Source organism: Cherax quadricarinatus, chromosome 31 (genome assembly GCF_038502225.1).
Source record: "Cherax quadricarinatus isolate ZL_2023a chromosome 31, ASM3850222v1, whole genome shotgun sequence".
In the NCBI taxonomy this organism is placed as follows: domain Eukaryota; kingdom Metazoa; phylum Arthropoda; class Malacostraca; order Decapoda; family Parastacidae; genus Cherax; species Cherax quadricarinatus.
Genome location: NC_091322.1, coordinates 26934985 through 26960837, shown reverse-complemented (window position 1 = coordinate 26960837; position 25853 = coordinate 26934985). Strand labels below are relative to the sequence as shown.

At 44.9% G+C, this 25853-nt stretch overlaps 1 protein-coding gene across 3 annotated transcripts in view; it reads left to right on the top strand.

Moving 5' to 3' along the window:
* RhoGEF3 (Rho guanine nucleotide exchange factor 3) overlaps positions 1 to 25853 on the top strand; it is a 548785-nt gene that overhangs the window by 351361 nt on the left and 171571 nt on the right. For all 3 annotated transcript variants that reach the window (XM_070090286.1, XM_070090287.1, XM_070090288.1), the window contains one exon: positions 4753 to 4842. In XM_070090286.1, coding sequence (XP_069946387.1) covers positions 4753 to 4842 — 90 coding nt within the window. The remainder of the gene's footprint in view (positions 1 to 4752; positions 4843 to 25853) is intronic.

Here is a 25853-nt window from a genome sequence, read left to right as displayed (position 1 = left end):
GTTGTAGTTTAGCAGGTGTTATAGCTGTTGCAGGTGTAGCCCCCTCTTCACACCCCTACCTCGTCCTACCCACCAGCCACCTTCCAGATCCCCACTACCTGCTACCTGAACATTATGTGTCTTACCTAACAACCTGCTACCTACTGGCTGCTACCACTCCGTAGAAGTAGCACACACCCAGAGCAGGCTAGATGTGTGTAGCTTCCAGACTAGGCTCCTGGGCTCAGCTTGCCCAGTGATCGCAGTACAAGTGGGAACCTGACGAGAGTTGTGAAGAAAGGAAGCGTGAGAATAATGTCCATGGCTAGTGGGGTCATCTTCCCACGGTTCACTCTCTCTCTCTCTCTCTCTCTCTCTCTCTCTCTCTCTCTCTCGCACACATATGCAAATGGATTTCCTTATCTTCACCAGTAATTTATCAGAGCCTTTAAGTTGAAGGTAGCGCAGAGGTCACGATGAGCCTAGTGCGCCACCAGTGTGTGTGTGTTCAAGGTTCACCTTGTTATCTTACACTCAATACTTCCTGCAGAAGCACACCGCAAGCACTTCCTTCACGAAACAACCACAAACTAACGCAAAAACCTTGGTTACAAAAATCTTCCAGTGGGCAGTAGACAATAACATGATGTTCGGTGGGTACAAGTTGCTCTTACCTAACACAGAAAGGTCTCTCCATACAACGTAAAGAATGTTTCAAAGACCTGGGAATAATATTACCAGCTGACCTATATTCTTTTTAAAGAACACAGGCAGTGTCTGCGACAGCCAGGAAAATGACATAGTGGATAATGAGAACTTACAAAACAAAGAGGAAATAATGCCAAGGGTGACACTAATGAAAGTATTGGTAGAGGCTTCCCTAGAACGCTGCTCTGTGGTTTAAACCTTGGTAATACATACCCCACAGGTTCATTTAGAAAAACACATGAGTAGACACTAGGACATATTAGAAAACGTTTCGGTCCTGTGACCTTGATCAATTCAAGGTCCCAGGACCGAAACGTTTTCTAATAAAATATGTCCTAGTGTTTACTTACGTATTTTTCTAACCCAACACTGTACAATGTTGTTAGGTAAGACACATATGCAACAGTTAGGTATCTTTATTATGAAACGTTTCGCCTACACAGTAGGCTTCTTCAGTCGAGTACAGAAAAGTTGATAGAAGCAGAAGATACTTGAAGACGATGTAATCAGTCCATCACCCTTAAAGTTTTGAGGTGGTCAGTCCCTCAGTCTGGAGAAGAGCATTGTTCCATAGTATGAAACAATATGGAGATGAAGTGACAGGATGGAGCTTATATAGCGCCAAGGGGTGAGACGTAGGCCACTAGGAGAGGTAAGAACTCAGATGTTGAGAGGTCAGGTCCCTCTCAAATCCAGCCGTTCTCACTAGTGGAAGTTGTCGAAGTTGATTGCAGGTCTGTACCAAGATACCCTTGTGTTGCAGTGTCTGACAGATTGAACATTGAACACAAGGGTATCTTGGTACAGACCTGCAATCAACTTCGACAACTTCCACTAGTGAGAACGGCTGGATTTGAGAGGGACCTGACCTCTCAACATCTGAGTTCATACCTCTCCTAGTGGCCTAAGTCTCACCCCTTGGCGCTATATAAGCTCCATCCTGTCACTTCATCTCCATATTGTTTCATACTATGGAACAATGCTCTTCTCCAGACTGAGGGACTGACCACCTCAAAACTTTAAGGGTGATGGACTGATTACATCGTCTTCAAGTATCTTCTGCTTCTATCAACTTTTCTGTACTCGACTGAAGAAGCCTACTGTGTAGGCGAAACGTTTCATAATAAAGATACCTAACTGTTGCATATGTGTCTTACCTAACAACCTGTCGGTATTTTATACCATTTTAATGTTCAAACTGTACAATGTTGACATCATCCCTCAAGGCGGTAGGGGGGAGGGGGAGAGAACAGAGTTGGAAAAAAATTACTGCCAGCATAAAGTCAATAAAACATTTAAACTACTGTTAATTACTTTCTGGAGAGATGGAGAGAGAGAGAGAGAGTGAATAATGTGTAAGTCAAACTGAAGTGTCGTCGTGAGCGTCTGTCTCCTACTTGCGGGTTATTTATGTATTGTTCCAGTCACGGTATTGTGCCTTCATGTTCTTTGTGCGCCTGGAAGATACTGGAGGGCCTAGTCCCAGATCTGTATGCTACCATAACAACGTACTGGAGTGAGAGATATGGGAGAAAGTGCAAAATTAACTCGGTGAAAAGAAAGGAAGCCACAGGCATAATAAGAACATTCGTGGTTCAGGACTAATCAGTTTGCAGCCAGCAGATATCACAAGTATTACTAGAACAAGTGTATAAGTATTGAAGAGGAAACTGGATCGTTGTCTCTACTGTGCTAGATATATGGGCGGGAGGGCCGCCAGTGGCAACAGCCTGGTTGACCAAGCAGTGAACGGGGAGGCCAGACTGCGAGAATAAGAAAACTCTCGAGACACGTCACAGGTAGATCACAAAGTCACAGGTGAAAACAATGCAATTCTTTTATATTGAGTTGGATCTAACTAGCTTGTGCTAATAGGTCTGATGCAGTGCTCCTTAATTCTTTTGTTCTTATGTACGGGAGTAAATTCTGGGGTAGCTTCGGGAAGGGCTGATATAGACCTTGTATAGACCAGTAGGCCTTCTGCAGTGTTCCTCCATTCTTATGTTCTATATCCACACATGTAGAGAGAGCGAGAGAGAGAGAGTAATAATACCATTCTCCCTTCAAGGACGTGTTTTGATGCTGGTGTAAATGAGTCCCAGCCAGTCATGATTGTTAGGTAAGATTTGTCAGGAAGCAGGACAAGTATTTCCTGACGCGGGTCTTAGTCATTTTATGACCCGCTGCTGGAGCTTTTACTCATCTGACCGAGGCCTTCCGCTGTCTTACCGATCCACCCCTTCAAGAATTATGATTATAACCATTTTTGATGTGTATATCATAGTTGTGCCAGTAAGAGTTGTGGTTGAACATCAAAATGGTATACAATACCGACAGGTTGGTAGGTAAGACACATATGCAACAGTTAGGCAACTTTATTCCGAAACGTTTCGCCTACACAGTAGGCTTCTTCAGTCGAATACAGAAAGTAGGCAGGAACAGTAGAGATGTGAAGACGATGTAATCAGTCCATCACCCTTGAAGTCGTAGAATTTGAGGTTGTCAGTCCCTCGGCCTGGAGAAGTTTAGTTCCATAGTCAGGAACTATCTGAAGATCAAACTACTCTGCACCTCTCCTTCCGACAGTATTTAAGTCTCCGCACTGTCGCTTGATCTTCAGATAGTTCCTGACTATGGAACTAAACTTCTCCAGGCCGAGGGACTGACAACCTCAAATTCTACGACTTCAAGGGTGATGGACTGATTACATCGTCTTCACATCTCTACTGTTCCTGCCTACTTTCTGCATTCGACTGAAGAAGCCTACTGTGTAGGCGAAACGTTTCGGAATAAAGTTGCCTAACTGTTGCCTATGTGTCTTACCTACCAAGAGTTGTGGTTCTTAGTTAAGAGCCACCCCCCACCACCACCCTCATTCCCACCCCGTCACTCTCCCCAACACTCTTGACCTGCTTTCAACATTAATGTCAAGCAGAGCGTAGTCATGTCTTCGCTGGACTGTCAGTACTTACATAATGGAAGCACACTGCAGCAGGCCTGCTGGCCTGTACTTAATAAGTCCTTCATAACACAACCCTTCTCACCAGACGATGCCACCCAGGGGCGAAACGTTTCCTTTAATAAATGTCCTGAACTGTAAGTGTCTTGTTAAGTAATAAGACACAACTGCAACTAATGCGACATTTTATTGTGTCAACGTTTCGCTCTCCAGGAGCTTTGTTGGTTGTTTGTAGGTTGAGGGGCTAATTCAAACTCCTGATCTTCACCGTTCTTCTTTGTATTTGGACTGATGAAGCCACTGTGTGGCGGAACGTTTCCTCACTAATTTATTATTCCAGTGTATATACACTCTTCCGTTAAGTGTTGGTCTTGTGGCTGCCTGGGGGAGCCGTCTTGTGGTATCAGAGGCTCCTGTGTTGAATACTTGGTACCACGTCTTCCCCGGGGAATGTAGCTTTGTTTAACTTAGATTTCTGTGTCTGTCTGCTAATTCAAGACTGCTTAGTTTCGTGCATAAACACACACACACACACACACACACACACACACACACACACACACACACACACACACACACACACACACACACACACACACACACACACACACAACTTGTTTCTCCTAATTGAACCTATGTGGCCCGGTGGCCTGGTGGCTAAAGCTCCCGCTTCACACACGGAGGGCCCGGGTTCGATTCCCGGCGGGTGGAAACATTTCGACACGTTTCCTTACACCTGTTGTCCTGTTCACCTAGCAGCAAATAGGTACCTGGGTGTTAGTCGACTGGTGTGGGTCGCATCCTGGGGGACAAGATTAAGGACCCCAATGGAAATAAGTTAGACAGTCCTCGATGACGCACTGACTTTCTTGGGTTATCCTGGGTGGCTAACCCTCCGGGGTTAAAAATCCGAACGAAATCTTATCTTATCTTATCTCTTAGGTGACATTGGTGTACGCGGTCACGGTGAAGATGACATATTTAGTGTGCCCATTATAAATTCAAAGTTACTGTTTATGAGAAGCAAGATGACGAAACGTCAAAAACCAAAAAAAAAAAAAAATCGACGAAATGATTATTGAAAAGTATTTTTTTGTTTGTTTCAGTTAGTGGGTGGGTGTGGGCAGGTGACGCTGGACATGTCTGCCCACACCTTCAACCTCGATGTAAACAACTACGTGGACCCGGCCTTTGTGGTGAGTACTCCTTCTTCACTTTGTTTTATAGCACCTTCCCCATTTTCATCTTCCTTCTTTCCCCCGTTCTTCTTCCCTACTGTGTCTCCCCTTCCCCTCCCTCTCACTTGCCGTCTCTTTCTCCTTCTTTTGTCTCATCCCGTCCACTTGTCTTGTTCTCCCTCGTGCTTTCGTCCTCTAAGTGTTACTTTTCGTTTTCTTCATCTCCACTTTTCGTCTCTCTCCCACCTTCTGTCCCATTCTCTCTATGGAAATAAATGGTATAAAATACCGACACAATGGAAATATAAACACAAATGCAGTATAATGTGATCCTTTATTGACAACGTTTCACCCACACAGTGGGCTTTTTCAAGTCACACACGGATCTACCTGGGGTTGGAAGGTACGAGAGTATTTATAGTTCAGAATGTTGAGGTCAGGTGGAGAATGCTGCATCTGATGATCTACCGGGTGGGGTTATAGAGTCTTGGGTAGCTAGGCGGGGGTATTGGACAAGTTGTGAGTTGATCTTCTGCAGAAGATCTACTCACAACTTGTCCAATACCCCCACCTAGCTACCCAAGACTCTATAACCCCACCCGGTAGATCATCAGATGCAGCATTCTCCACCTGACCTCAACATTCTGAACTATAAATACTCTCGTACCTTCCAACCCCAGGTAGATCCGTGTGTGACTTGAAAAAGCCCACTGTGTGGGTGAAACGTTGTCAATAAAGGATCACATTATACTGCATTTGTGTTTATATTCCCATTCTCTCTAACTTACTTCCCCCCAACTCTCGGATTTTCCGCACTGTCCCTCCCCCACTTTCTACCCTCTCTTTCCTCATTCCTTTCCATCACCCCTTACCTTTTCCACAAGCACCACCCAGCCTTCCACTCCCCCTCTCCCACAACACACACACACACACTCACTCCTCCCCTACACACTGCCATTACGCACTGCTGTGTTCTGTGTCACTGCTGCTGGGAATCATGTGTGAGAAATTCCCTGCTGGAGGTCATTTGGAGATGCAACACTGGCGCAGTTGCAGAACTTCCCACCCAAATATTCCCTGCAACACCTACGTCACAAGCGCAAGAATTCTCCGATGGCATTTCTCACCAGCCTTTAAAATTCTGGAAGTCTGGAAAGTCACTTTAGGTTATTCACTGGAATTCTGGAGCTCTTCACTTGCATTATACATCTTTGAAATTCAATATAATTTGTCTACGTCACCCTGGGTTCCGGGGATGAAATTTTATCAGTGGGATTCCGGAATGGCACTTTTCATCAGTGGGATTATAAAATGACATTTTGTAACTATAATTCTGGGCTGACATTATGGACCTTGTTATAGTCCTGGTTAATTTCCTTTACGTTTCAAACTAATTACGGAAATGCTCTTACGATAGAGAGGAAATGAGGTTGAAGGAGTGAAGGAAGTGTTGTGTGGAGCTCACATGCGAGTGAAAGAAGTGTTGAGTGGTACTCATTGTGAAAGTTTTGTCTTGTGGTCACACCTTGTACGACATTGTTTACATGGTGTGCACGTAGTGAGAGTTTCCCGATGGTCACAAAATGTGTGAGAGGCTTTTAACTTAACACAGTTTGTGAAAAGTTTGGAGTGTTAACAAAGGGTAATCAGAATAGTGTTTCTGGGTTTCGAGCCTTAGTTCCTGACCCTGCTTCTTAACCTACAGTCGACCAGCATTATTAGTTCCTGACCCTGCTTCTTAACCTACAGTCGACCAGCATTATTAGTTCCTGACCCTGCCTCTTAACCTACAGTCGACCAGCATTATTAGTTCCTGACCCTGCTTCTTAACCTACAGTCGACCAGCATTATTAGTTCCTGACCCTGCTTCTTAACCTACAGTCGACCAGCATTATTAGTTCCTGACCCTGCTTCTTAACCTACAGTCGACCAGCATTATTAGTTCCTGACCCTGCTTCTTAACCTACAGTCGACCAGCATTATTAGTTCCTGACCCTGCTTCTTAACCTATAGTCGACCAGCATTATTAGTTCCTGACCCTGCTTCTTAACCTACAGTCGACCAGCATTATTAGTTCCTGACCCTGCTTCTTAACCTATAGTCGACCAGCATTATTAGTTCCTGACCCTGCCTCTTAACTTACAGTCGACCAGCATTATTAGTTCGTGGGCTCTTGGGCACAGTTATATCTCCTTTTGAAATTTTTTATGTCGTCTCCACCGCTTACTTCCTCTTGTAGCATATTACACTACTACCACTGGCGACTACTTCTTATCTGTGTATTTAGCATCCATCTATGCTCACTGACTCCGTGCCTCGCATTTCAGACATTATCCTTATGTGCGCTATCAAATACTGTTGACTGTATCTTACGTGTTTTTTTTTTTCGTGTACCCTTATCCTTTTCTAAGACGTTCAGGTTTGGTTCCTTAATGCTTAAAATATAACTGAATCCTCTCAGTTCCTGGAGCAGTCTTACTGCAGTCTTCTGCACCTCATTGAGTTACTGGACATGTTTGACGAGATGTGAGCTATATGCTACTTGAATTGATGTATTTCGTGTATAGAGTGTTAATGGATTACTTTTTAAAATATGTGAAGGCAATTTTATGATTTGTTAACCTTGCACAAAGTTACGCGATTTTTCTAGTTTCTCAACTCTCAACCTTTTTTTTTTTTTTTTTTTATCGTCACAGGTCTCATTTGCTCCGGCCCTGTTTGCATGATCGTCGCATCCTGATACGTTCTCCCGTATTATAACATATTTTCCTTGTTCCTCTACTGGCTTCTCTAGTTTGTGAGTCATCCTGTGGTGGAGTAATTCCTGCTGTTGATCACATCTGTCTTACTGGCTTGATTCAGGTATTCTGTCATACTGTAGAAACTTGATTAAGTTTGAGATAGGACTTCCATTCCCTAAATCCTTGCTGGTTTTCTGTAACAGTCACTCCTCTAGGTAATCAGACAGACTCTTCTTGGTTAAATTTTCCAATATGTATAAAATACATGTCAGTAATGTGGGATTATTTATTCAGTGTGGTGTGGGAATGTGAACAAGGTAACATTTACGAAAGAATTCGTGGAAACCTATTAGCCGGACTTGAGTCATGGAAGTGGGAAGAGGGGGTGAGGATTTTGCAGAAGGTTGTCTGAACACTTCTGGCAAGACAGCGACTGCATGAATGACGGTGAATGTGTTTCCTTTTCTTGGGTCACAATACCTCGGTGTATTAAGAAAAATAAAATAAGTGTGTCTTGCCTGTCCTGCTGGATACTGCGACCACATTGCCAGGTTTACAGCTGATGGTTGTCCCTACTCTAGTAACTTGCTGTAGATCTTCACAGTAGGTTCACACAACGCTTCTTTCCCTACCCATGAGCATATCTTGTGAGGTCTTCCATGGCTTTTGTTGTGTCCAGCTCTTTGTGTAGCTTCATCACTTGCTCCTTTGATGATGTCCAGGCTGTGTTGGTCAGACCTTTCTACCCGGCTTCCTTCTTAAGTCTCGACCTCCCTCTCAATACATACTTCAATCCTGTGCTCGCTTCACAGTGGGTAAGGAGTTTGGGCGCTCACAAAATGTGGTGGTAGTAGTAGTAGTAGTAATAATAAATCATGTTTATATATATATATATATATATATATATATATATATATATATATATATATATATATATATATATATTATATTTTTTTATTATTATCACACTGGCCGATTCCCACCAAGGCAGGGTGGCCCGAAAAAGAAAAACTTTCACCATCATTCACTCCATCACTGTCTTGCCAGAAGGGTGCTTTACACTACAGTTTTTAAACTGCAACATTAACACCCCTCCTTCAGAGTGCAGGCACTGTACTTCCCATCTCCAGGACTCAAGTCCGGCCTGCCGGTTTCCCTGAACCCCTTCATAAATGTTACTTTGCTTAAACTCCAACAGCACGTCAAGTATTAAAAACCATTTGTCTCCATTCACTCCTATCAAACACGCTCACGCATACCTGCTGGAAGTCCAAGCCCCTCGCACACAAAACCTCCTTTACCCCCTCTCTCCAACCTAGGAAAGGTTGGAGAGAGGGGTCGGCCTAGGAAAGGCCGACCCCTACCCCGCCTTCCTTCCACTACAGACTGATACACTCTTGAAGTCATTCTGTTTCGCTCCATTCTCTCTACATGTCCGAACCACCTCAACAACCCTTCCTCAGCCCTCTGGACAACAGTTTTGGTAATCCCGCACCTCCTCCTAACTTCCAAACTACGAATTCTCTGCATTATATTCACACCACACATTGCCCTCAGACATGACATCTCCACTGCCTCCAGCCTTCTCCTCGCTGCAACATTCATCACCCATGCTTCACACCCATATAAGAGCGTTGGTAAAACTATACTCTCATACATTCCCCTCTTTGCCTCCAAGGACAAAGTTCTTTGTCTCCACAGACTCCTAAGTGCATCACTCACTCTTTTCCCCTCATCAATTCTATGATTCACCTCATCTTTCATAGACCCATCCGCTGACACGTCCACTCCCAAATATCTGAATACATTCACCTCCTCCATACTCTCTCCCTCCAATCTGATATTCAATCTTTCATCACCTAATCTTTTTGTTATCCTCATAACCTTACTCTTTCCTGTATTCACCTTTAATTTTCTTCTTTTGCACACCCTACCAAATTCATCCACCAATCTCTGCAACTTCTCTTCAGAATCTCCCAAGAGCACAGTGTCAACAGCAAAGAGCAGCTGTGACAACTCCCACTTTGTGTGTGATTCTTTATCTTTTAACTCCACGCATCTTGCCAAGACCCTCGCATTTACTTCTCTTACAACCCCATCTATAAATATATTAAACAACCACGGTGACATCACACATCCTTGTCTAAGGCCTACTTTTACTGGGAAATAATTTCCCTCTTTCCTACATACTCTAACTTGAGCCTCACTATCCTCGTAAAAACTCTTCACTGCTTTCAGTAACCTACCTCCTACACCATACACTTGCAACATCTGCCACATTGCCCCCCTATCCACCCTGTCATACGCCTTTTCCAAATCCATTAATGCCACAAAGACCTCTTTAGCCTTATTCAAATACTGTTCACTTATATGTTTCACTGTAAACACCTGGTCCACACACCCCCTACCTTTCCTAAAGCCTCCTTGTTCATCTGCTGTCCTATTCTCCGTCTTACTCTTAATTCTTTCAATAATAACTCTACCATACACTTTACCAGGTATACTCAGCAGACTTATCCCCCTATAATTTTTGCACTCTCTTTTATCCCCTTTGCCTTTATACAAAGGAACTATGCATGCTCTCTGCCAATCCCTAGGTACCTTACCCTCTTCCATACATTTATTAAATAATTGCACCAACCACTCCAAAACTATATCCCCACCTGCTTTTAACATTTCTATCTTTATCCCATCAATCCCGGCTGCCTTACCCCCTTTCATTTTACCTACTGCCTCACGAACTTCCCCCACACTCACAACTGGCTCTTCCTCACTCCTACAAGATGTTATTCCTCCTTGCCCTATACACGAAATCACAGCTTCCCTATCTTCATCAACATTTAACAATTCCTCAAAATATTCCCTCCATCTTCCCAATACCTCTAACTCTCCATTTAATAACTCTCCTCTCCTATTTTTAACTGACAAATCCATTTGTTCTCTAGGCTTTCTTAACTTGTTAATCTCACTCCAAAACTTTTTCTTATTTTCAACAAAATTTGTTGATAACATCTCACCCACTCTCTCATTTGCTCTCTTTTTACATTGCTTCACCACTCTCTTAACCTCTCTCTTTTTCTCCATATACTCTTCCCTCCTTGCATCACTTCTACTTTGTAAAAACTTCTCATATGCTAACTTTTTCTCCCTTACTACTCTCTTTACATCATCATTCCACCAATCGCTCCTCTTCCCTTCCGCACCCACTTTCCTGTAACCACAAACTTCTGCTGAACACTCTAACACTACATTTTTAAACCTACCCCATACCTCTTCGACCCCATTGCCTATGCTCTCATTAGCCCATCTATCCTCCAATAGCTGTTTATATCTTTCCCTAACTGCCTCCTCTTTTAGTTTATAAACCTTCACCTCTCTCTTCCCTGATGCTTCTATTCTCCTTGTATCCCATCTACCTTTTACTCTCAGTGTAGCTACAACTAGAAAGTGATCTGATATATCTGTGGCCCCTCTATAAACATGTACATCCTGAAGTCTACTCAACAGTCTTTTATCTACCAATACATAATCCAACAAACTACTGTCATTTCGCCCTACATCATATCTTGTATACTTATTTATCCTCTTTTTCTTAAAATATGTATTACCTATAACTAAACCCCTTTTTATACAAAGTTCAATCAAAGGGCTCCCATTATCATTTACACCTGGCACCCCAAACTTACCTACCACACCCTCTCTAAAAGTTTCTCCTACTTTAGCATTCAGGTCCCCTAATTACTCAGATTATGAATAAGTATTTATGGTTTATGGTTTCGGAATTACAGCAACTCACAATAATGGAAACGGATATTATAATTACGAGTAATTCTCTCTCTCTCTCTTTCTTACACACACACACACACACACACACACACACACACACACACACACACACACACACACACACACACACACACACACACACACTGGGTTTTAACACATTCCGACCCTGGGGAAATTTGCGAGTGATCACAATATTGCATCTCATCCAGCAGCTCTGACAACCAACACTAAAAAAAATGTAATTCTGTTGCTTTTAAATTAATGACTTGGTACTGGCACTTACAAGTGTCATGCCACAAGGTAGTTACAAGTGTCATACCACAGGGTAGTTACAAGTGTCATGCCACAGGGTAGTTACAAGTGTCGTACCATAGGGTAGTTACAAGTGTCATGCCACAAGGTAGTTACAAGTGTCATACCACCGGGTAGTTACAAGTGTCATGCCACAGGGTAATTACAAGTGTCATACCATAGGGTAATTACAAGTGTCATGCCACAGGGTAGTTACAAGTGTCATACCACAGGGTACTTACAAGTGTCATGCCACAGGGTAGCCACAAGTGGCATGCCACAGGGGACAATATTGGACCCTGTGTTATTTACTACAAACATAGACGACCTAATTGAGGGGGGAAATACCGCATGTATGAGAATTCTTCAAGACTTATGAAAAATCAAATATAAATCTAGATAGACTCCGGTGTAACACTGTCAGGACCTAGTTCCTAGGTTGTCACAATCTTTTAAAATAAATTCGTTGTTGTGACTCGCGAGCGGAGGAGATATACACGATAATATATGTTAGGTAAAAGGATACAAGTGTAACTAATGTGACATTTTTATTGTGGCAACGTTTCGCTCTCCAGGAGCTTTGTCAAGCCGTTACATGATAATATATGGTATAAACCTTGGTAATAAATACCGACAAGTTGGTATAGAAAGACACGTAAGCAAACACTAGGACATATTTATTAGAAAACGTTTCGGTCCTGAGACCTTGATCACTTCTCACTTGATAAAGGTCCCAGGACCGAAACGTTTTTCTAATAAATATGTCCTAGTGTTTGCTTACGTGTTTTTCTAAACCATGATAATATATACCTAGAAAGTACTTGAGAGCCTTGTCTCAAAACTGTACACTGCCATAACATACTGGAGCGAGAGAGACGGGAGGAAGTGCAAAACAAACCTAATGAAATGCAGGAGCGCCATGGGCACAATAAGAGAATATTGTATCAACATCCCTGGCCCCAGACTATTCAGCAGCTTACCGGAAGATATCAGAAAAACTGCTGGGACAAGTGTAGAAATCTTCAAGAGCAAACTGGACAAGTATATAATTACCAATAGACCCCTAGCTGTCTTCAAGAAAGCACTGGATAGGCACCTAAATTCAGCACCTGACCAACCTGGCTGTGGTTCGTACGTCAGTTTGCGTGCGGCCGGCAGTAACAGCCTGGTTGATCAGACCCTGACTCACCACGAAGCCTGGTCTCAGGCCAAGTCGGGGGCGTTGACCCCCAAAACCCTCTTCAGGTAAGCTCCAGGTGCCAGATCAAACCAGAGGCTGTGATGGATATGTACAGCCAGGAGCAACAGTCTGGTTGACCAGGCTGTGGTTCGTATGTTGGAATACGTGTGGCCAGCAGAACAGCCTGGTTGATCAGGCCCTGATCCACTGGGAGGCCTGGTCGTGGACCGGATCACGGGGGCGTTGATCCCCAGAATACCCTCCAGGTAGGCTTCAGGTAGACCAGGCTAGCACCAGAAGAGCCTGGCTCAAGGCCGGGCTCTGGGAGTAGAAACACTCTCGAAACTCATAAAAGTTATAGCAAAGGTATAGAGGTACCTGTCATGGTGGCGGGACATTGGAACCTGTCAAGGTAGTGGTGGTACAGTGGTACCTGCCATGGTGGTGGTACAGTGGTACCTCTCATGGTGGTGGTACAGTGGTACCTGTCATGGTGGTGATACAGTGGTACCTGTCAAGGTAGTGGTGGTACAGTGGTACCTGCCATGGTGGTGGTACATTGGTTCCTGTCAAGGTAGTGGTGGTACAGTGGTACCTGCCATGGTGGTGGCACATTGATACTTTTCAAGGTAATGGTGATACAGTGGTACCTGTCATGGTGGTGGTACATTGGTACCTGTCAAGGTAGTGGTGGTACAGTGGTACTTGTCATGGTGGTGGTACAGTGGTGCCTGTCAGAATGGTGGTACAGTGGTACTTGTCATGGTGGTGATACAGTGGTACTTGCCATGGTGATGATACAGTGGTACTTGTCATGGTGGTGGTACATTGATACCTGCCAAGGTAGTGGTGGTACAGTGGTACCTGCCATGGTGGTGGTACAGTGGTACCTGCCATGGTGGTAGTACAGTGGTACTTGTCATGGTGGTGATACAGTGGCACTTGCCATGGTGATGATACAGTGGTACTTGTCATGGTGGTTGTACATTGGTACCTGTCAAGATAGTGGTGGTACAGTGGTACCTGCCATGGTGGTGGTACAGTGGTACCTGCCATGGTGGTGGTACAGTGGTACTTGTCATGGTGGTGGTACAGTGGTGCCTGTCATGATGGTGGTACAGTGGTACTTGTCATGGTGGTAATACAGTGGTACTTGCCATGGTGGTGGTACAGTGGTACTTGTCATAGTGGTGGTACAGTGGTGCCTGTCATGATGGTGGTACAGTGATACTTGTCATGGTGGTTATACAGTGGTACTTGTCATGGTGATGATACAGTGGTACCTGCCATGGTGGTGGTACAGTGGTACTTGTCATGGTGGTGGTACAGTGGTACTTGTCATGGTGGTGATGCATGGTATTTGTCATGGTGGTGATACAGTGGTACTTGTCATGGTGGTGATACAGTGGTACTTGTCATGGTGGTGGTACAGTGGTACCTGTCATGGTGGTGGTACAGTGGTACCTGTCATGGTGGAGGTCCAGTTCCCACCACACCTCCAGAATATTCTTGACGGTTGGACCGCCTCATCCGCTCTCTCTCAAACCTCAAACCTCGTTCTTTCACCCCGTGCTACAAGGCTAGCCATAATTTCCCAGAATATTTAACTTAAAACTATCAACAGTCAATCACAAATCAATCACCGCTCCTCAAAATTCACCTGGAGGGAGTTAATGTGTTGAAATGCGAGTGATAGTCAGAGAGTTTGTGAGGGTCGGCAAAAATTAAGGTATGGAATGTTCAAGGTCCTCTGTAGCAACGGTTTCCCATAATGGAGCGCTGGGCTCATTACGCTTTAATTTGCTCACTGATGAAGCCTCTCAGTTCATTTTCCAGAGTTTGATAGGCCGAGAGATTTACAATACGTTATTTTTTTTTTCTCGGGTGTTGAGCGAGGCTTGTTGAAGGTCTTCTTTGATTCACATATTTGTGTTCATTTTTTAAAAGGTTCATAGATGCGATTCTGAATAATTAAGTACATGTAAACAGGTTGTGGCTCTGCATTAATGTTTGTTATAAGACGTATGTGTAGGTGAAATTATGAGTCAAATATCAAACTTGCGGAAGAGTGAAATATTAGGTTAGTATATAATAATAATAATAATAATAATAATAATAATAATAATAATAATAATAATAAATAATATCTTTATTTCTACAAGTACATGTACAAGGTATACATACAGGCCTAGCTGACATCAATGACATACTATTATATAGAAAGCCGCTTGTTATGCAGAGCATTGCGGTCAAATTAGGTCAGTTTTATCCCCAGGATGCGACCCACACCAGTCGATTAACACCCAGGTACCTATTTTACTGATAGGTGAACAGGGACAGCAGGTGTGTTTCCACTCGTAGTCAGCACACAGGATAAGTGTCTCCTGTCTCCTTACTTGTGTCTTCGTCCATCTATGACCCATAACTGGTTTAGCATCCCCTGACAAACACCAGCTAGGTCATTCACAACCTTCGCAAAACCTCTGGCTTACCACCTAGTGATGGTTAGTATTATTATTATTATTATTATTATTATTATTATAAAGGGGAGCACTAAACCCGTAGGATTATGCAGCGCATGTGGGGGATGTAGAAGGTATTAAGGCTTAATTCAGGGAACCGGAGCACAGATCCAATTCCCTAGATCAAGAGCCACTTACCAGCATCAAGGATGGGTGATGGCTAATAAGGTGTAAGGTTGACAGGTGGTCAGAAATCAGCGCCTAGTAATGTCCTGTCAAGTACACCCACTACATGGTTCAGAGTGCATGACACAGGCTTTTAAGTAGCCTCTTAATAACTGCAAGAATTTGTATATCTTTACTGTAACAAGATATAGATATAAATGTTGTGATATTCTTGAACACTTCCTGTTGTGTTAGAATATTTGAGTTCTCGTAAATTGAAGGGAGAGGATACGAGCTGTTCCGCTTGGGTCAGCCTGTTAACTGTATATTTAGTAACTTCAGTTCTCTCCTGTTTTCCTTATCGTGAGTGGTGATAGCTTCCAAGTCCTTGTGTAGTTCATTCTTTTAACTATTCTTACGATGAAGAAATATTTCGTCGTGCTTCATACAGTTGCGCGTACCATTCTAGTTATAATTTCTTTCATCCATGACTTTTTCTGAAACCTTCTCTAACTGATAGTTAGCCCTTGTACACCCCTTGTTCTGAAGCTTCACTGACTGATGGTTTGGCCCTTGTCGACCCTTGTTCTGAAGCTTTCGGTCTTATCTGTCAGCCTAGCGTAAACCGCTGATGAATGTTGGTAAAGTGTGTGGGTGGTGTTCCTGAGCAGGGATGACACTGTGTGGTCACAGCTGGTGTGATACACAAGCCTATTGACTTGTCATGGTACATGGGGCTGTTTCCGGTCACGTGACACTGTTATGCGTGGCCCAGCCCTTTCCCAATTTTTCATTTATATATTTTTTATTTTTTACTCTTATTATTGTAAACTTACCACTTACTAAAAAGACAAGGAATTAAATTTAAAAGTCGGGCTGTTTGTATGTGTGGGGATGTAGTTCTAATAAAGAATTGGTTCTTAATGTTATGATAAACAGCTGAGCGTTCTGGGACTATGCGAAATAGAGCTAAAAGAGATGAGAGTAAATGAGTAAAAAATAAAAGAGTAGGGAAAAATTGTGTTTCTGAGAAAGAACCAGAGTGTTTGAAGGAGTAGCGAGGTTATATGATGAGCAGTGGATAGAAAGGATGGGGGTAGTAAATGTACAAATTCAAGAATTATGTTTTTAGAGTGAGATGTGAGAAGTGGGTGGTGTTTATGCATCGAGAGGCGAGAAAAATGTGTGGAAGAGAGAGAAGAGTGTATATAAGAAACAAGAAGAGTGTATAGAAGAAAGACATGAAAAGTGGGTGGAAAAGAGAGAATGAAAATCAATTTTTGAAGATTTTAGCTAATGTTTAAGGAGTTTTGAACCAAGCGAGAGAATAATTGTTGTGGGGGGGGGGGGCTTAAACGCTACTATGTAGAAGGAAATTCAAAGTACACAGAAAAGAGGAAGGTGATGAGAGTAACATAAATGTCTAGGTACTGAAAGATTTGATATCAGACTGGGGGGGGAGGTGTAGTAAGGAAAAGTGAATATACTTAGATATTGAGCAGAGACATGTCTGCAGATGGGTCCCCCAGAAATGAGGTGAGCCAAAGGGAACAAGGTGGGTGAAGTGTTGAGACATTTGTAAAAGGAAATTTATTCATAAGGCAACAAATAAAATGTAGCAGAGTATAGTGGTTGGTATTACATGGGTGTGAGGCATGTACTTTAAACTTTGCAGTAGTTAGGAAGCTGGAGGCAGTGGAGATGTGTTTAAGAACATTGAGTTGTGATTATTATTATGCAGATTATTATTATAATCAAAAAGAAGCGCTAAGCCACAAGGACTATACAGCATTATTATGCAGAGAATTCGGATTATTAGAAATTACAAAGTGTGGGATTACGAAATGTATTATTCAGAGGGTGGAGAAAAAGTTATTGAGATGGTTTGGGCATTTATAGACGTTGGAGCAGAATAGGATGACCAAGCGGGTGTATTAATCTAGGACGTACGAGAAGGGTAGGAGTCATCCCAGGAAAGGTTGGAGGGAGGGGTGACGGAGGTTTTAAAGGCTTGAGCATCGAACAGGTTTGTGTGAGCGTGTTACATCAGAGTGAAGACAAGTAGTTTTAATGGCTTGACATGATGTTGGAGTATTAAAGAATTCACGGAGACCGGTTAGCTGGAATTAGTCCTGGAGGTGGGAAGTGCAGGAAGTCTTCTCTGAAAGAAGGTTGGGGGGGGGATGTCTTATATGGGAGGGTCAGTCGAGTTGTGGTGTCTGTGCACTTCTGTCAGTACAACTATTGAATGAGTAATGGTGATTGTGTGTTTTTTTATCATTCTATACTCATAGAACCTTATTTAATTATCAGTGTAACTGCGTGCGTGTATTAAAATACTCATTCTCTACGCTGTCTTGGTAAAGCCTCGCAAACTGCTAATATTAATATGTTTGTGTATCGATTCTTATAGGATAAGTCTCATTTATAATAGCTCAACATTGATTATTCATTAATATAGTTTGTAGGGTAGTAGGACCTCGGGGAAGGTAAATCACGAAGGGTGGGACCTGTTTTTATTGCAGTACCTTATGATCACCACCAGCTGCTGCTGCTGCTGGCCCACACCTACACTACCACACCTTGTGTTCTTTACACTCTCTATGCCACTGTGTTCGTAGGCGTATAGGTTTTTATGAAAATTTCTTGGAACTGGGTTTAATTAGCTAGTCAAGCTTGCTACTGAAGTTTGGAGCACCATTGTATGAGAGAAATCAGCGTAGAGCCGCCGAGATTTGCTTAGTTCAGAAAGCACAATGGTCATGAAGGGAAACTTGACATGCGACGCATTTTTTCGCGAATGCTTGCTAAGTAAGTATTGTCCCAGGTAACTCTGCGTTTTCATTATTACTCATGATGGTACTCATACTTTTCTTTGATGAGCTATACTGATTCTTTTTACTCTGAGGGTATGTCTTTCGTTGTATTTATGGCGAAATGTAGAATGGTCGCGATGTTGAGACTCCGCCAAGTGTAGTGTTGGTGTGCGGGACGGGAGTGGTGGAGTAAGGAAGGATCAGCAGTTGGCGTGTGGCGCCTGTGCTGTGAGCACCAGAGTTGTCGACGCTCTCTACCTCCCTTTCTGAAAGACTAAACCCAATATATTATGCATTTACTTTAGTTATAAAGAAAAGAAATGATTATTTCAGATAAAAAAAGCAGTAGAAGATTTCAAAGAACTCTAAGAAATATTTGGTTCATATTATTTTCTGAATGAAAAGATGTTCTATGGTTACTGGTGGAATGGACATTCATGTGTGGAAGGCGTGTGTGGACGAGGTACAAGAGCAGCACGTGGAGGAGGAGGTGGGTGAGGGCACGTGTTGTGGTGGCCACTCCCCTTACACTCCTTGGAGGCTGATGACAGCTTCACTACTGCCATAATCTGCCACTTTCCTCCCGACCCTAACGCACCTAGCCAGCGCCCCAGGCCACCAGATGACTGCTGGACACAGCAGTTACTGCTGCTGGTCCCTGTGAAGGTTCACACGCCCCAGGAGATAAGGATATAATGTTAAAAAGTGATGGTGTGAAAGTTTGAGTGTTGTGGAGAGGGTTTACCGAAGGATACTTGGATGAGTGTTGGTGGTAGTGCAAGGGGGACCCATGTGTCACGATGTCGTGGGTGGTGGACGTGTCCCGCTGCCTGGGGCTGATGGACATGGGCTCCCGGGACGTAGGAAAAAGGGGCCCTGGGCCCTCAGCGCCTCTCAGACGCCATGCTAAGTCCTCTACTTGGCTGCTGGGGTCGCCCTTGGGCCGCGGTGCCTCACAAGGACCTGCCAAGAAGCGGCTTCACCGTAGTGGCTCCAGGTCCTCTCCATGTCTGACTAACGACACTGTACAGGTCAAAGAGTCCCAGGCAGATCTGCAGGGAGGCTCAGAGAGTCTCAGCTCAACGCCAGCCACCTCCAGCGTGGACAGTCTGGATAAAGAACCTCCATTGCTTCCTCCGAGCTCCTCCCCAGTTCTAGGGACCCACCAGGAAGGTCCTCCTCTCTCTCCCGCTGCAGGGACCCACCAGGGGGGTCCCACTAGCGCCCTAGTGCTCACCATGCCTTACATCCCACCACAAAGACCTAATCTGGCCAGGTCATGCGAGGTTCTGGGCATGACTGAGGGTGACACCTCAGAAGATAAGTCCAGAGAGACGCCAGCACGGGCTCGTAGTGTGTCTCGCCTTGACTGTAGTGTGAACTATTCTGACAGTCCGCCTCTGGTGCCGGCTCTCCCGCCGGAGCCTAGAGACTCTCCCAGGGGAGTGTTCATGCAGGCTCGGGACACACTGGTCCACCGTCTGTGTGGTGCTGGCTCCAGGGGTCCACCGCTCCCAGACACCGAGCATCCCACACGAGTGTTCCGAGCAAGACACCGATTTGCCCGCTCCGAGCACAGCCTCAACCAGCCCTTACCACACCGCCGTGTTTCCCACGCCCACTCCAAGGAGCGTGAGGACGCGGGCGGGGTGGGCGGCCGCAGCAGGTCAGAACACGCCCTTATGCGTCCGTCATGGTCGCTCACGTCTCAGAGTTCTGACAGAAGCATAGGCAATGAGTGGTCGATATGGGCACAGGACCTGTTGGACTCCCTCCACCAGATGAATGCCCATGCCCAAAGCCCCTCCACGTGGTGCCCTCCCTCGACCACCTCTACCTCTACGGTGTCCTCTCTCTCCTCCGCCTCTACCTCGCCCTGGGCACCTGTGCTCGCCCGCTCTAGGGGCGGCTCCGAGGATAACCAGGTTAGTACACCAGGTGAGAGGGGTTCCTGATCCAAAGATCGTGATTACCTCCCATTTTCCAGGTGTTCCGTGACCTTCCCAGTGCAAACTACTACACCACAGTAATAATAATTATAGAAGACGTCATTTACGTGCCTACCTCTTTAATGACGTCACCGAAACACACCTGTGATAACCCTGCACATTATTGATGTCACCTTCAGGAGTGTCCCTGACGTCACTCATCACAGCAGTATATAGCATAATTTCCACCAAAACCTGTAGCCCACGTGAATAGCGATCGATCTCTAGTATCCACTACGACCCACAAAGTTTCATTATGCTCTTCATATGATCTAAGTATAATATATGTTTTCTTGTACATCAGCGCTGTATGACCCTTGTCGGTTTAGCGCTTTCTTCGATTATAATAATTCTTGTACAACATTCTTTGTATTCTATAGAATCACTGCCTAATTTTCATCTCTCTTGCATCTGCCGGTTCATTTATATTACATGTATATATATTAGATTATCTGCATGCGTGACAGGGAGGTCCTGCATATAGCATAATCCGAGCTGTCAGTGGTACAGTCTTTACAGTGTCACGGTTTGGGAATGTTTTGGTTACTGATGCTGACCTCCGGTTCAAAACCCTTGGCGTACCCACGAGATGAAGGAGAGCCAAGTTGATGGGATATATTAGGATACCTGGCAGACGAGCCATTGTGTACCAGCAAACCCAGTTCAAAGCTGTAGTGTATTACTTCAGTCGTACCACTGTGTTCGAGACCCGAGCCTCAGAAAAGCAGGAATGTTCCTGACATCACTCATCACAGTGTTCCTGACGTCACTCTTAGTGTTCCTTTACCTTTGATGAGTTAAGAGAGTTATTACTCCCGGAGCCTGGTCATGGACCAGGATCGTCTGGTGCTTGCCTGGTCTACCAGGCTGTTGCTGCTGGAGGCCCCTCTGTCCCACTTATCTATCACAGTCTCATTGAACTGACACCTGGTGAAGATACTTGTCCAGGTTCCTCTTGAAGACCTCTACAGTTGTTCCAGCATTGTTTCTGATATCTTCCGTTAAGATGTTGAATACTCCGCAGCCACGGATGTTGATAGTGTTCCCTTATTGGGTCCAAAGCACCCCTGCTTTCACTGGGTTTATTTAGCACTTGCTCCCTTATCTCTCGCTCAAGTATGTTGTGGCAGTGTGCAGATTTGGGACCAGGCCCTCGAGTACTTTTCAAGTATACATGTATATTGTTTCTCTCCTCCGCTCCAGTGAACATATATTTAAGACTTTAATTAAGGCGTTCCCAGCTTGACTGGCTCAGTGTGGGCCGTAAACGATCTCCATATTTGTACCAGCTCTGATGTTTCTCCAGCCCTGAACGGGGCCTTCAGCACTGAACAAATTTTTCAAATGAGGGTGCACTAGCGATTTTAAAGGTATCACCATTGGCATTATTTCCCTTGTTTTGAAAGTTCTCATTACTCACTCTGTCATCATCCTGGCTGTCGTGACCTTTGTCTTATGTTCTTTGTAAGAAAGGTCAGCTGACATAATTATTTCCAAGCCTTTCACGTGTTCCTTTCGTTCTGTTTGAATATCCTCTTTGAGTTTTGTATACAGTGTTCCTTTTGAATTCAGCATTTAAGCAGTTGGAACATATCACTAATGAATGTCATGTACCCCGCTGCCCAATGGAAAACACTGCTTGTATCTTCCTGTAATTATTCAGTGTCTTCTACCGTTGGGCCCCTCATGGAAGGTTCCTTGATGTTGGTGAGGGGCTCTTGATTTAGGGAATTGGATCTGTGCTCCAGTTCCCCGAATTAAGCCTGAATGCCTTCCACATCCCCCCCCCCCTGGGCGCTGTATAATCCTACGGGTTTAGCGCTTCCCCCTTGATTATAATAATAATAATCTACCGTTGGGACTTTCATGCTTATTTTAGTGTCATCTGCAAATGATGATACAAAACTGTGACGGGTGTTTGCTACGAGGATGAGAAACAGCAGAGGTGTCAGGACAATGCCTTGGGGAACTGAGCTTTTTACCTCGCTGATGCTGGATTTTACTCTGTTTACTACTACTTTTTATGTCCTGTGTGTTAAAAACTCGAAAATCCATCTGCCCACCTTTCCCGTAATGCCCATGGCCCTCATTTGGTGTGCAATCACCCACATCACATTTGTCAAATGCCTTTGCAAAGTCTGTGTATGTCAATCACATCTGCATTTTGGTTGTCTTCCAAAACCTCTGTAATTCTGTCATAGTGGTTCAGCAGCTGTGACAGGCATGATCATCCTGCTCGAAAACCGTCACTCATCAGCGTTCCTTACGTCACTCGTCAACGTTCCTGACGTCACTCGTCAGCGTTCCTGACGTCACTCGTCAGCGTTCCTGACGTCACTCGTCAGCGTTCCTGACGTCACTCGTCAGCGTTCCTGACGTCACTCGTCAGCGTTCCTGACGTCACTCGTCAGCGTTCCTGACGTCACTCGTCAGTGTTCCTGACGTCACTTATCACAGGAGGTTATGGAACAATAGTGTTTTCTCGGCGCAACAGGAAGTGTGTTATCTTGAAGATGTCAAGGATGTCTGAATGTTGAACATGGCGAGTGTGTGTGAACATGTCTGGACTGTGAGTGAACATAGCAACACTACGACGAGGGGAACGTAGCAACACTACGACGAGGGGAAACATGACAAATCTACGATAAGGGAGATATATGACAACACTACGACGAGGAGAAATATGAAACTACGATAAAGGGAAACATGAGAACACCGCGACGAGGGGAACATGACAACACTACGAGGGGAGCATGACAACGCTATGACGAGAGGAAACTTAACACTACATCGTGGGGAACATGACAACACTACGAGGGGAAACATGACAACACTACGACGAGGGGAAACATGACAACACTACGACGAGGGGAAACATGACAACGCTATGACGAGGGGAAACATGACAACACTACGACGAGGGAAACATGACTACACTACGACGAGGGAAACATGACTACACTACGACGAGGGGAACATGACAACACTACGAGGGGAGCATGACAACGCTATGACGAGGGGAAACATGACAACACTACGACGAGGGAAACATGACTACACTACGACGAGGGGAACATGACAACACTACGAGGGGAACATGACAACACTACGACGAGGGGAACATGACAACACTACGACGAGGGAACATGACAACACTACGACGAGGGGAAACATAACACTACGACGAGGGGAACATGACAACACTACGACGAGGGGAACATAACACTACGACGAGGGGAACATAACACTACGACGAGGGGAACATGACATCACTACGACGAGGGGAACATAACACTACGACGAGGGGAACATGACAACACTACGACGAGGGAACATGACAACACTACGACGAGGGGAAACATAACACTACGACGAGGGGAACATAACACTACGACGAGGGGAAACATAACACTACGACGAGGGGAACATGACATCACTACGACGAGGGGAACATAACACTACGACGAGGGGAACATGACAACACCACCACGAGGGAACATGACAACACTACGACGAGGGGAACATGACAACACTACGACGAGGGGAACATAACACTACGACGAGGGGAACATGACAACACTACGACGAGGGGAACATGACAACACTACGACGAGGGGAACATGACAACACTACGAGGGGAGCATGACAACACTACGACGAGGGGAAACATGACAACACTACGACGAGGGAACATGACAACACTACGACGAGGGGAAACATAACACTACGACGAGGGGAACATGACAACACTACGACGAGGGGAACATAACACTACGACGAGGGGAACATGACAACACTACGACGAGGGGAACATAACACTACGACGAGGGGAACATAACACTACGACGAGGGGAACATAACACTACGACGAGGGGAACATGACAACACTACGACGAGGGGAACATAACACTACGACGAGGGGAACATAACACTACGACGAGGGGAACATGACAACACTACGACGAGGGGAACATAACACTACGACGAGGGGAACATAACACTACGACGAGGGGAACATAACACTACGACGAGGGGGAACATAACACTACGACGAGGGGAACATGACAACACTACGACGAGGGGAACATAACACTACGACGAGGGGAACATAACACTACGACGAGGGGAACATGACAACACTACGACGAGGGGAACATAACACTACGACGAGGGGAACATAACACTACAACGTGGGAAAACATGACAACACTACGACGAGGGGAACATAACACTACGACGAGGGGAACATGACAACACTACGACGAGGGGAACATAACACTACGACGAGGGGATCATAACACTACGACGAGGGGAACATAACACTACGACGAGGGGAACATGACACTACGACGAGGGGAACATGACAACACTACGACGAGGGGACCATTACACTACGACGAGGGGAACATAACACTACGACGAGGGGAACATAACACTACGACGAGGGGAACATGACAACACTACGACGAGGGGAACATAACACTACGACGAGGGGAACATGACAACACTACGACGAGGGGAACATAACACTACGACGAGGGGAACATAACACTACGACGGGGGGAACATAACACTACGACGAGGGGAACATAACACTACGACGAGGGGAACATGACAACACTACGACGAGGGGAACATGATAACACTACGACGAGGGGAACATGACAACACTACGACGAGGGGAAACATGACAACACTACGACGAGGGGAACATGATAACACTACGACGAGGGGAAACATGACAACACTACGACGAGGGGAAACATGATAACACTACGACGAGGGGAAACATGACAACACTACGACGAGGGGAAACATGATAACACTACGACGAGGGGAAACATAACACTACGACGAGGGGAAACATGACAACACTACGACGAGGGGAACATGACAACACTACGACGAGGGGAACATAACACTACGACGAGGGGAAACATGACAACACTACGACGAGGGGAAACATGATAACACTACGACGAGGGGAAACATGACAACACTACGACGAGGGGAAACATGACAACACTACGACGAGGGGAAACATGATAACACTACGACGAGGGGAAACATGACAACACTACGACGAGGGGAAACATGATAACACTACGACGAGGGGAAACATAACACTATGACGAGGGGAAACATGACAACACTACGACGAGGGGAAACATGATAACACTACGACGAGGGGAAACATAACACTACGACGAGGGGAACATGACAACACTACGACGAGGGGAAACATGACAACACTGCGATGCAAAAACATAATGGAATATGTCAAGTAATATATTGAATAACGATAGACGTCGCGCGCAGCTCACACAACGAGGAGAAATTCCCCGGGTCTCATGCAATTTTGGCGAAGATACTGTATTGGCGAATACGGGTGGGAGGGAGGGGGTGGGGGCATGTGGGCGGGGAGGGGTTTGAGGTAGGGGAGAGGTGGAAGGAATTGAGAGGATAGTGGGGGTAGAATGAAGGGGATAGATTGTAAATGGAAATATTCATTGTGAGCGAGTTAGTACACAGGATTAACGAGGGTACAAAGAAGTGAGTTTGTACACAGGGGTGTAGTACACAGCATTAACCGGAGTGCA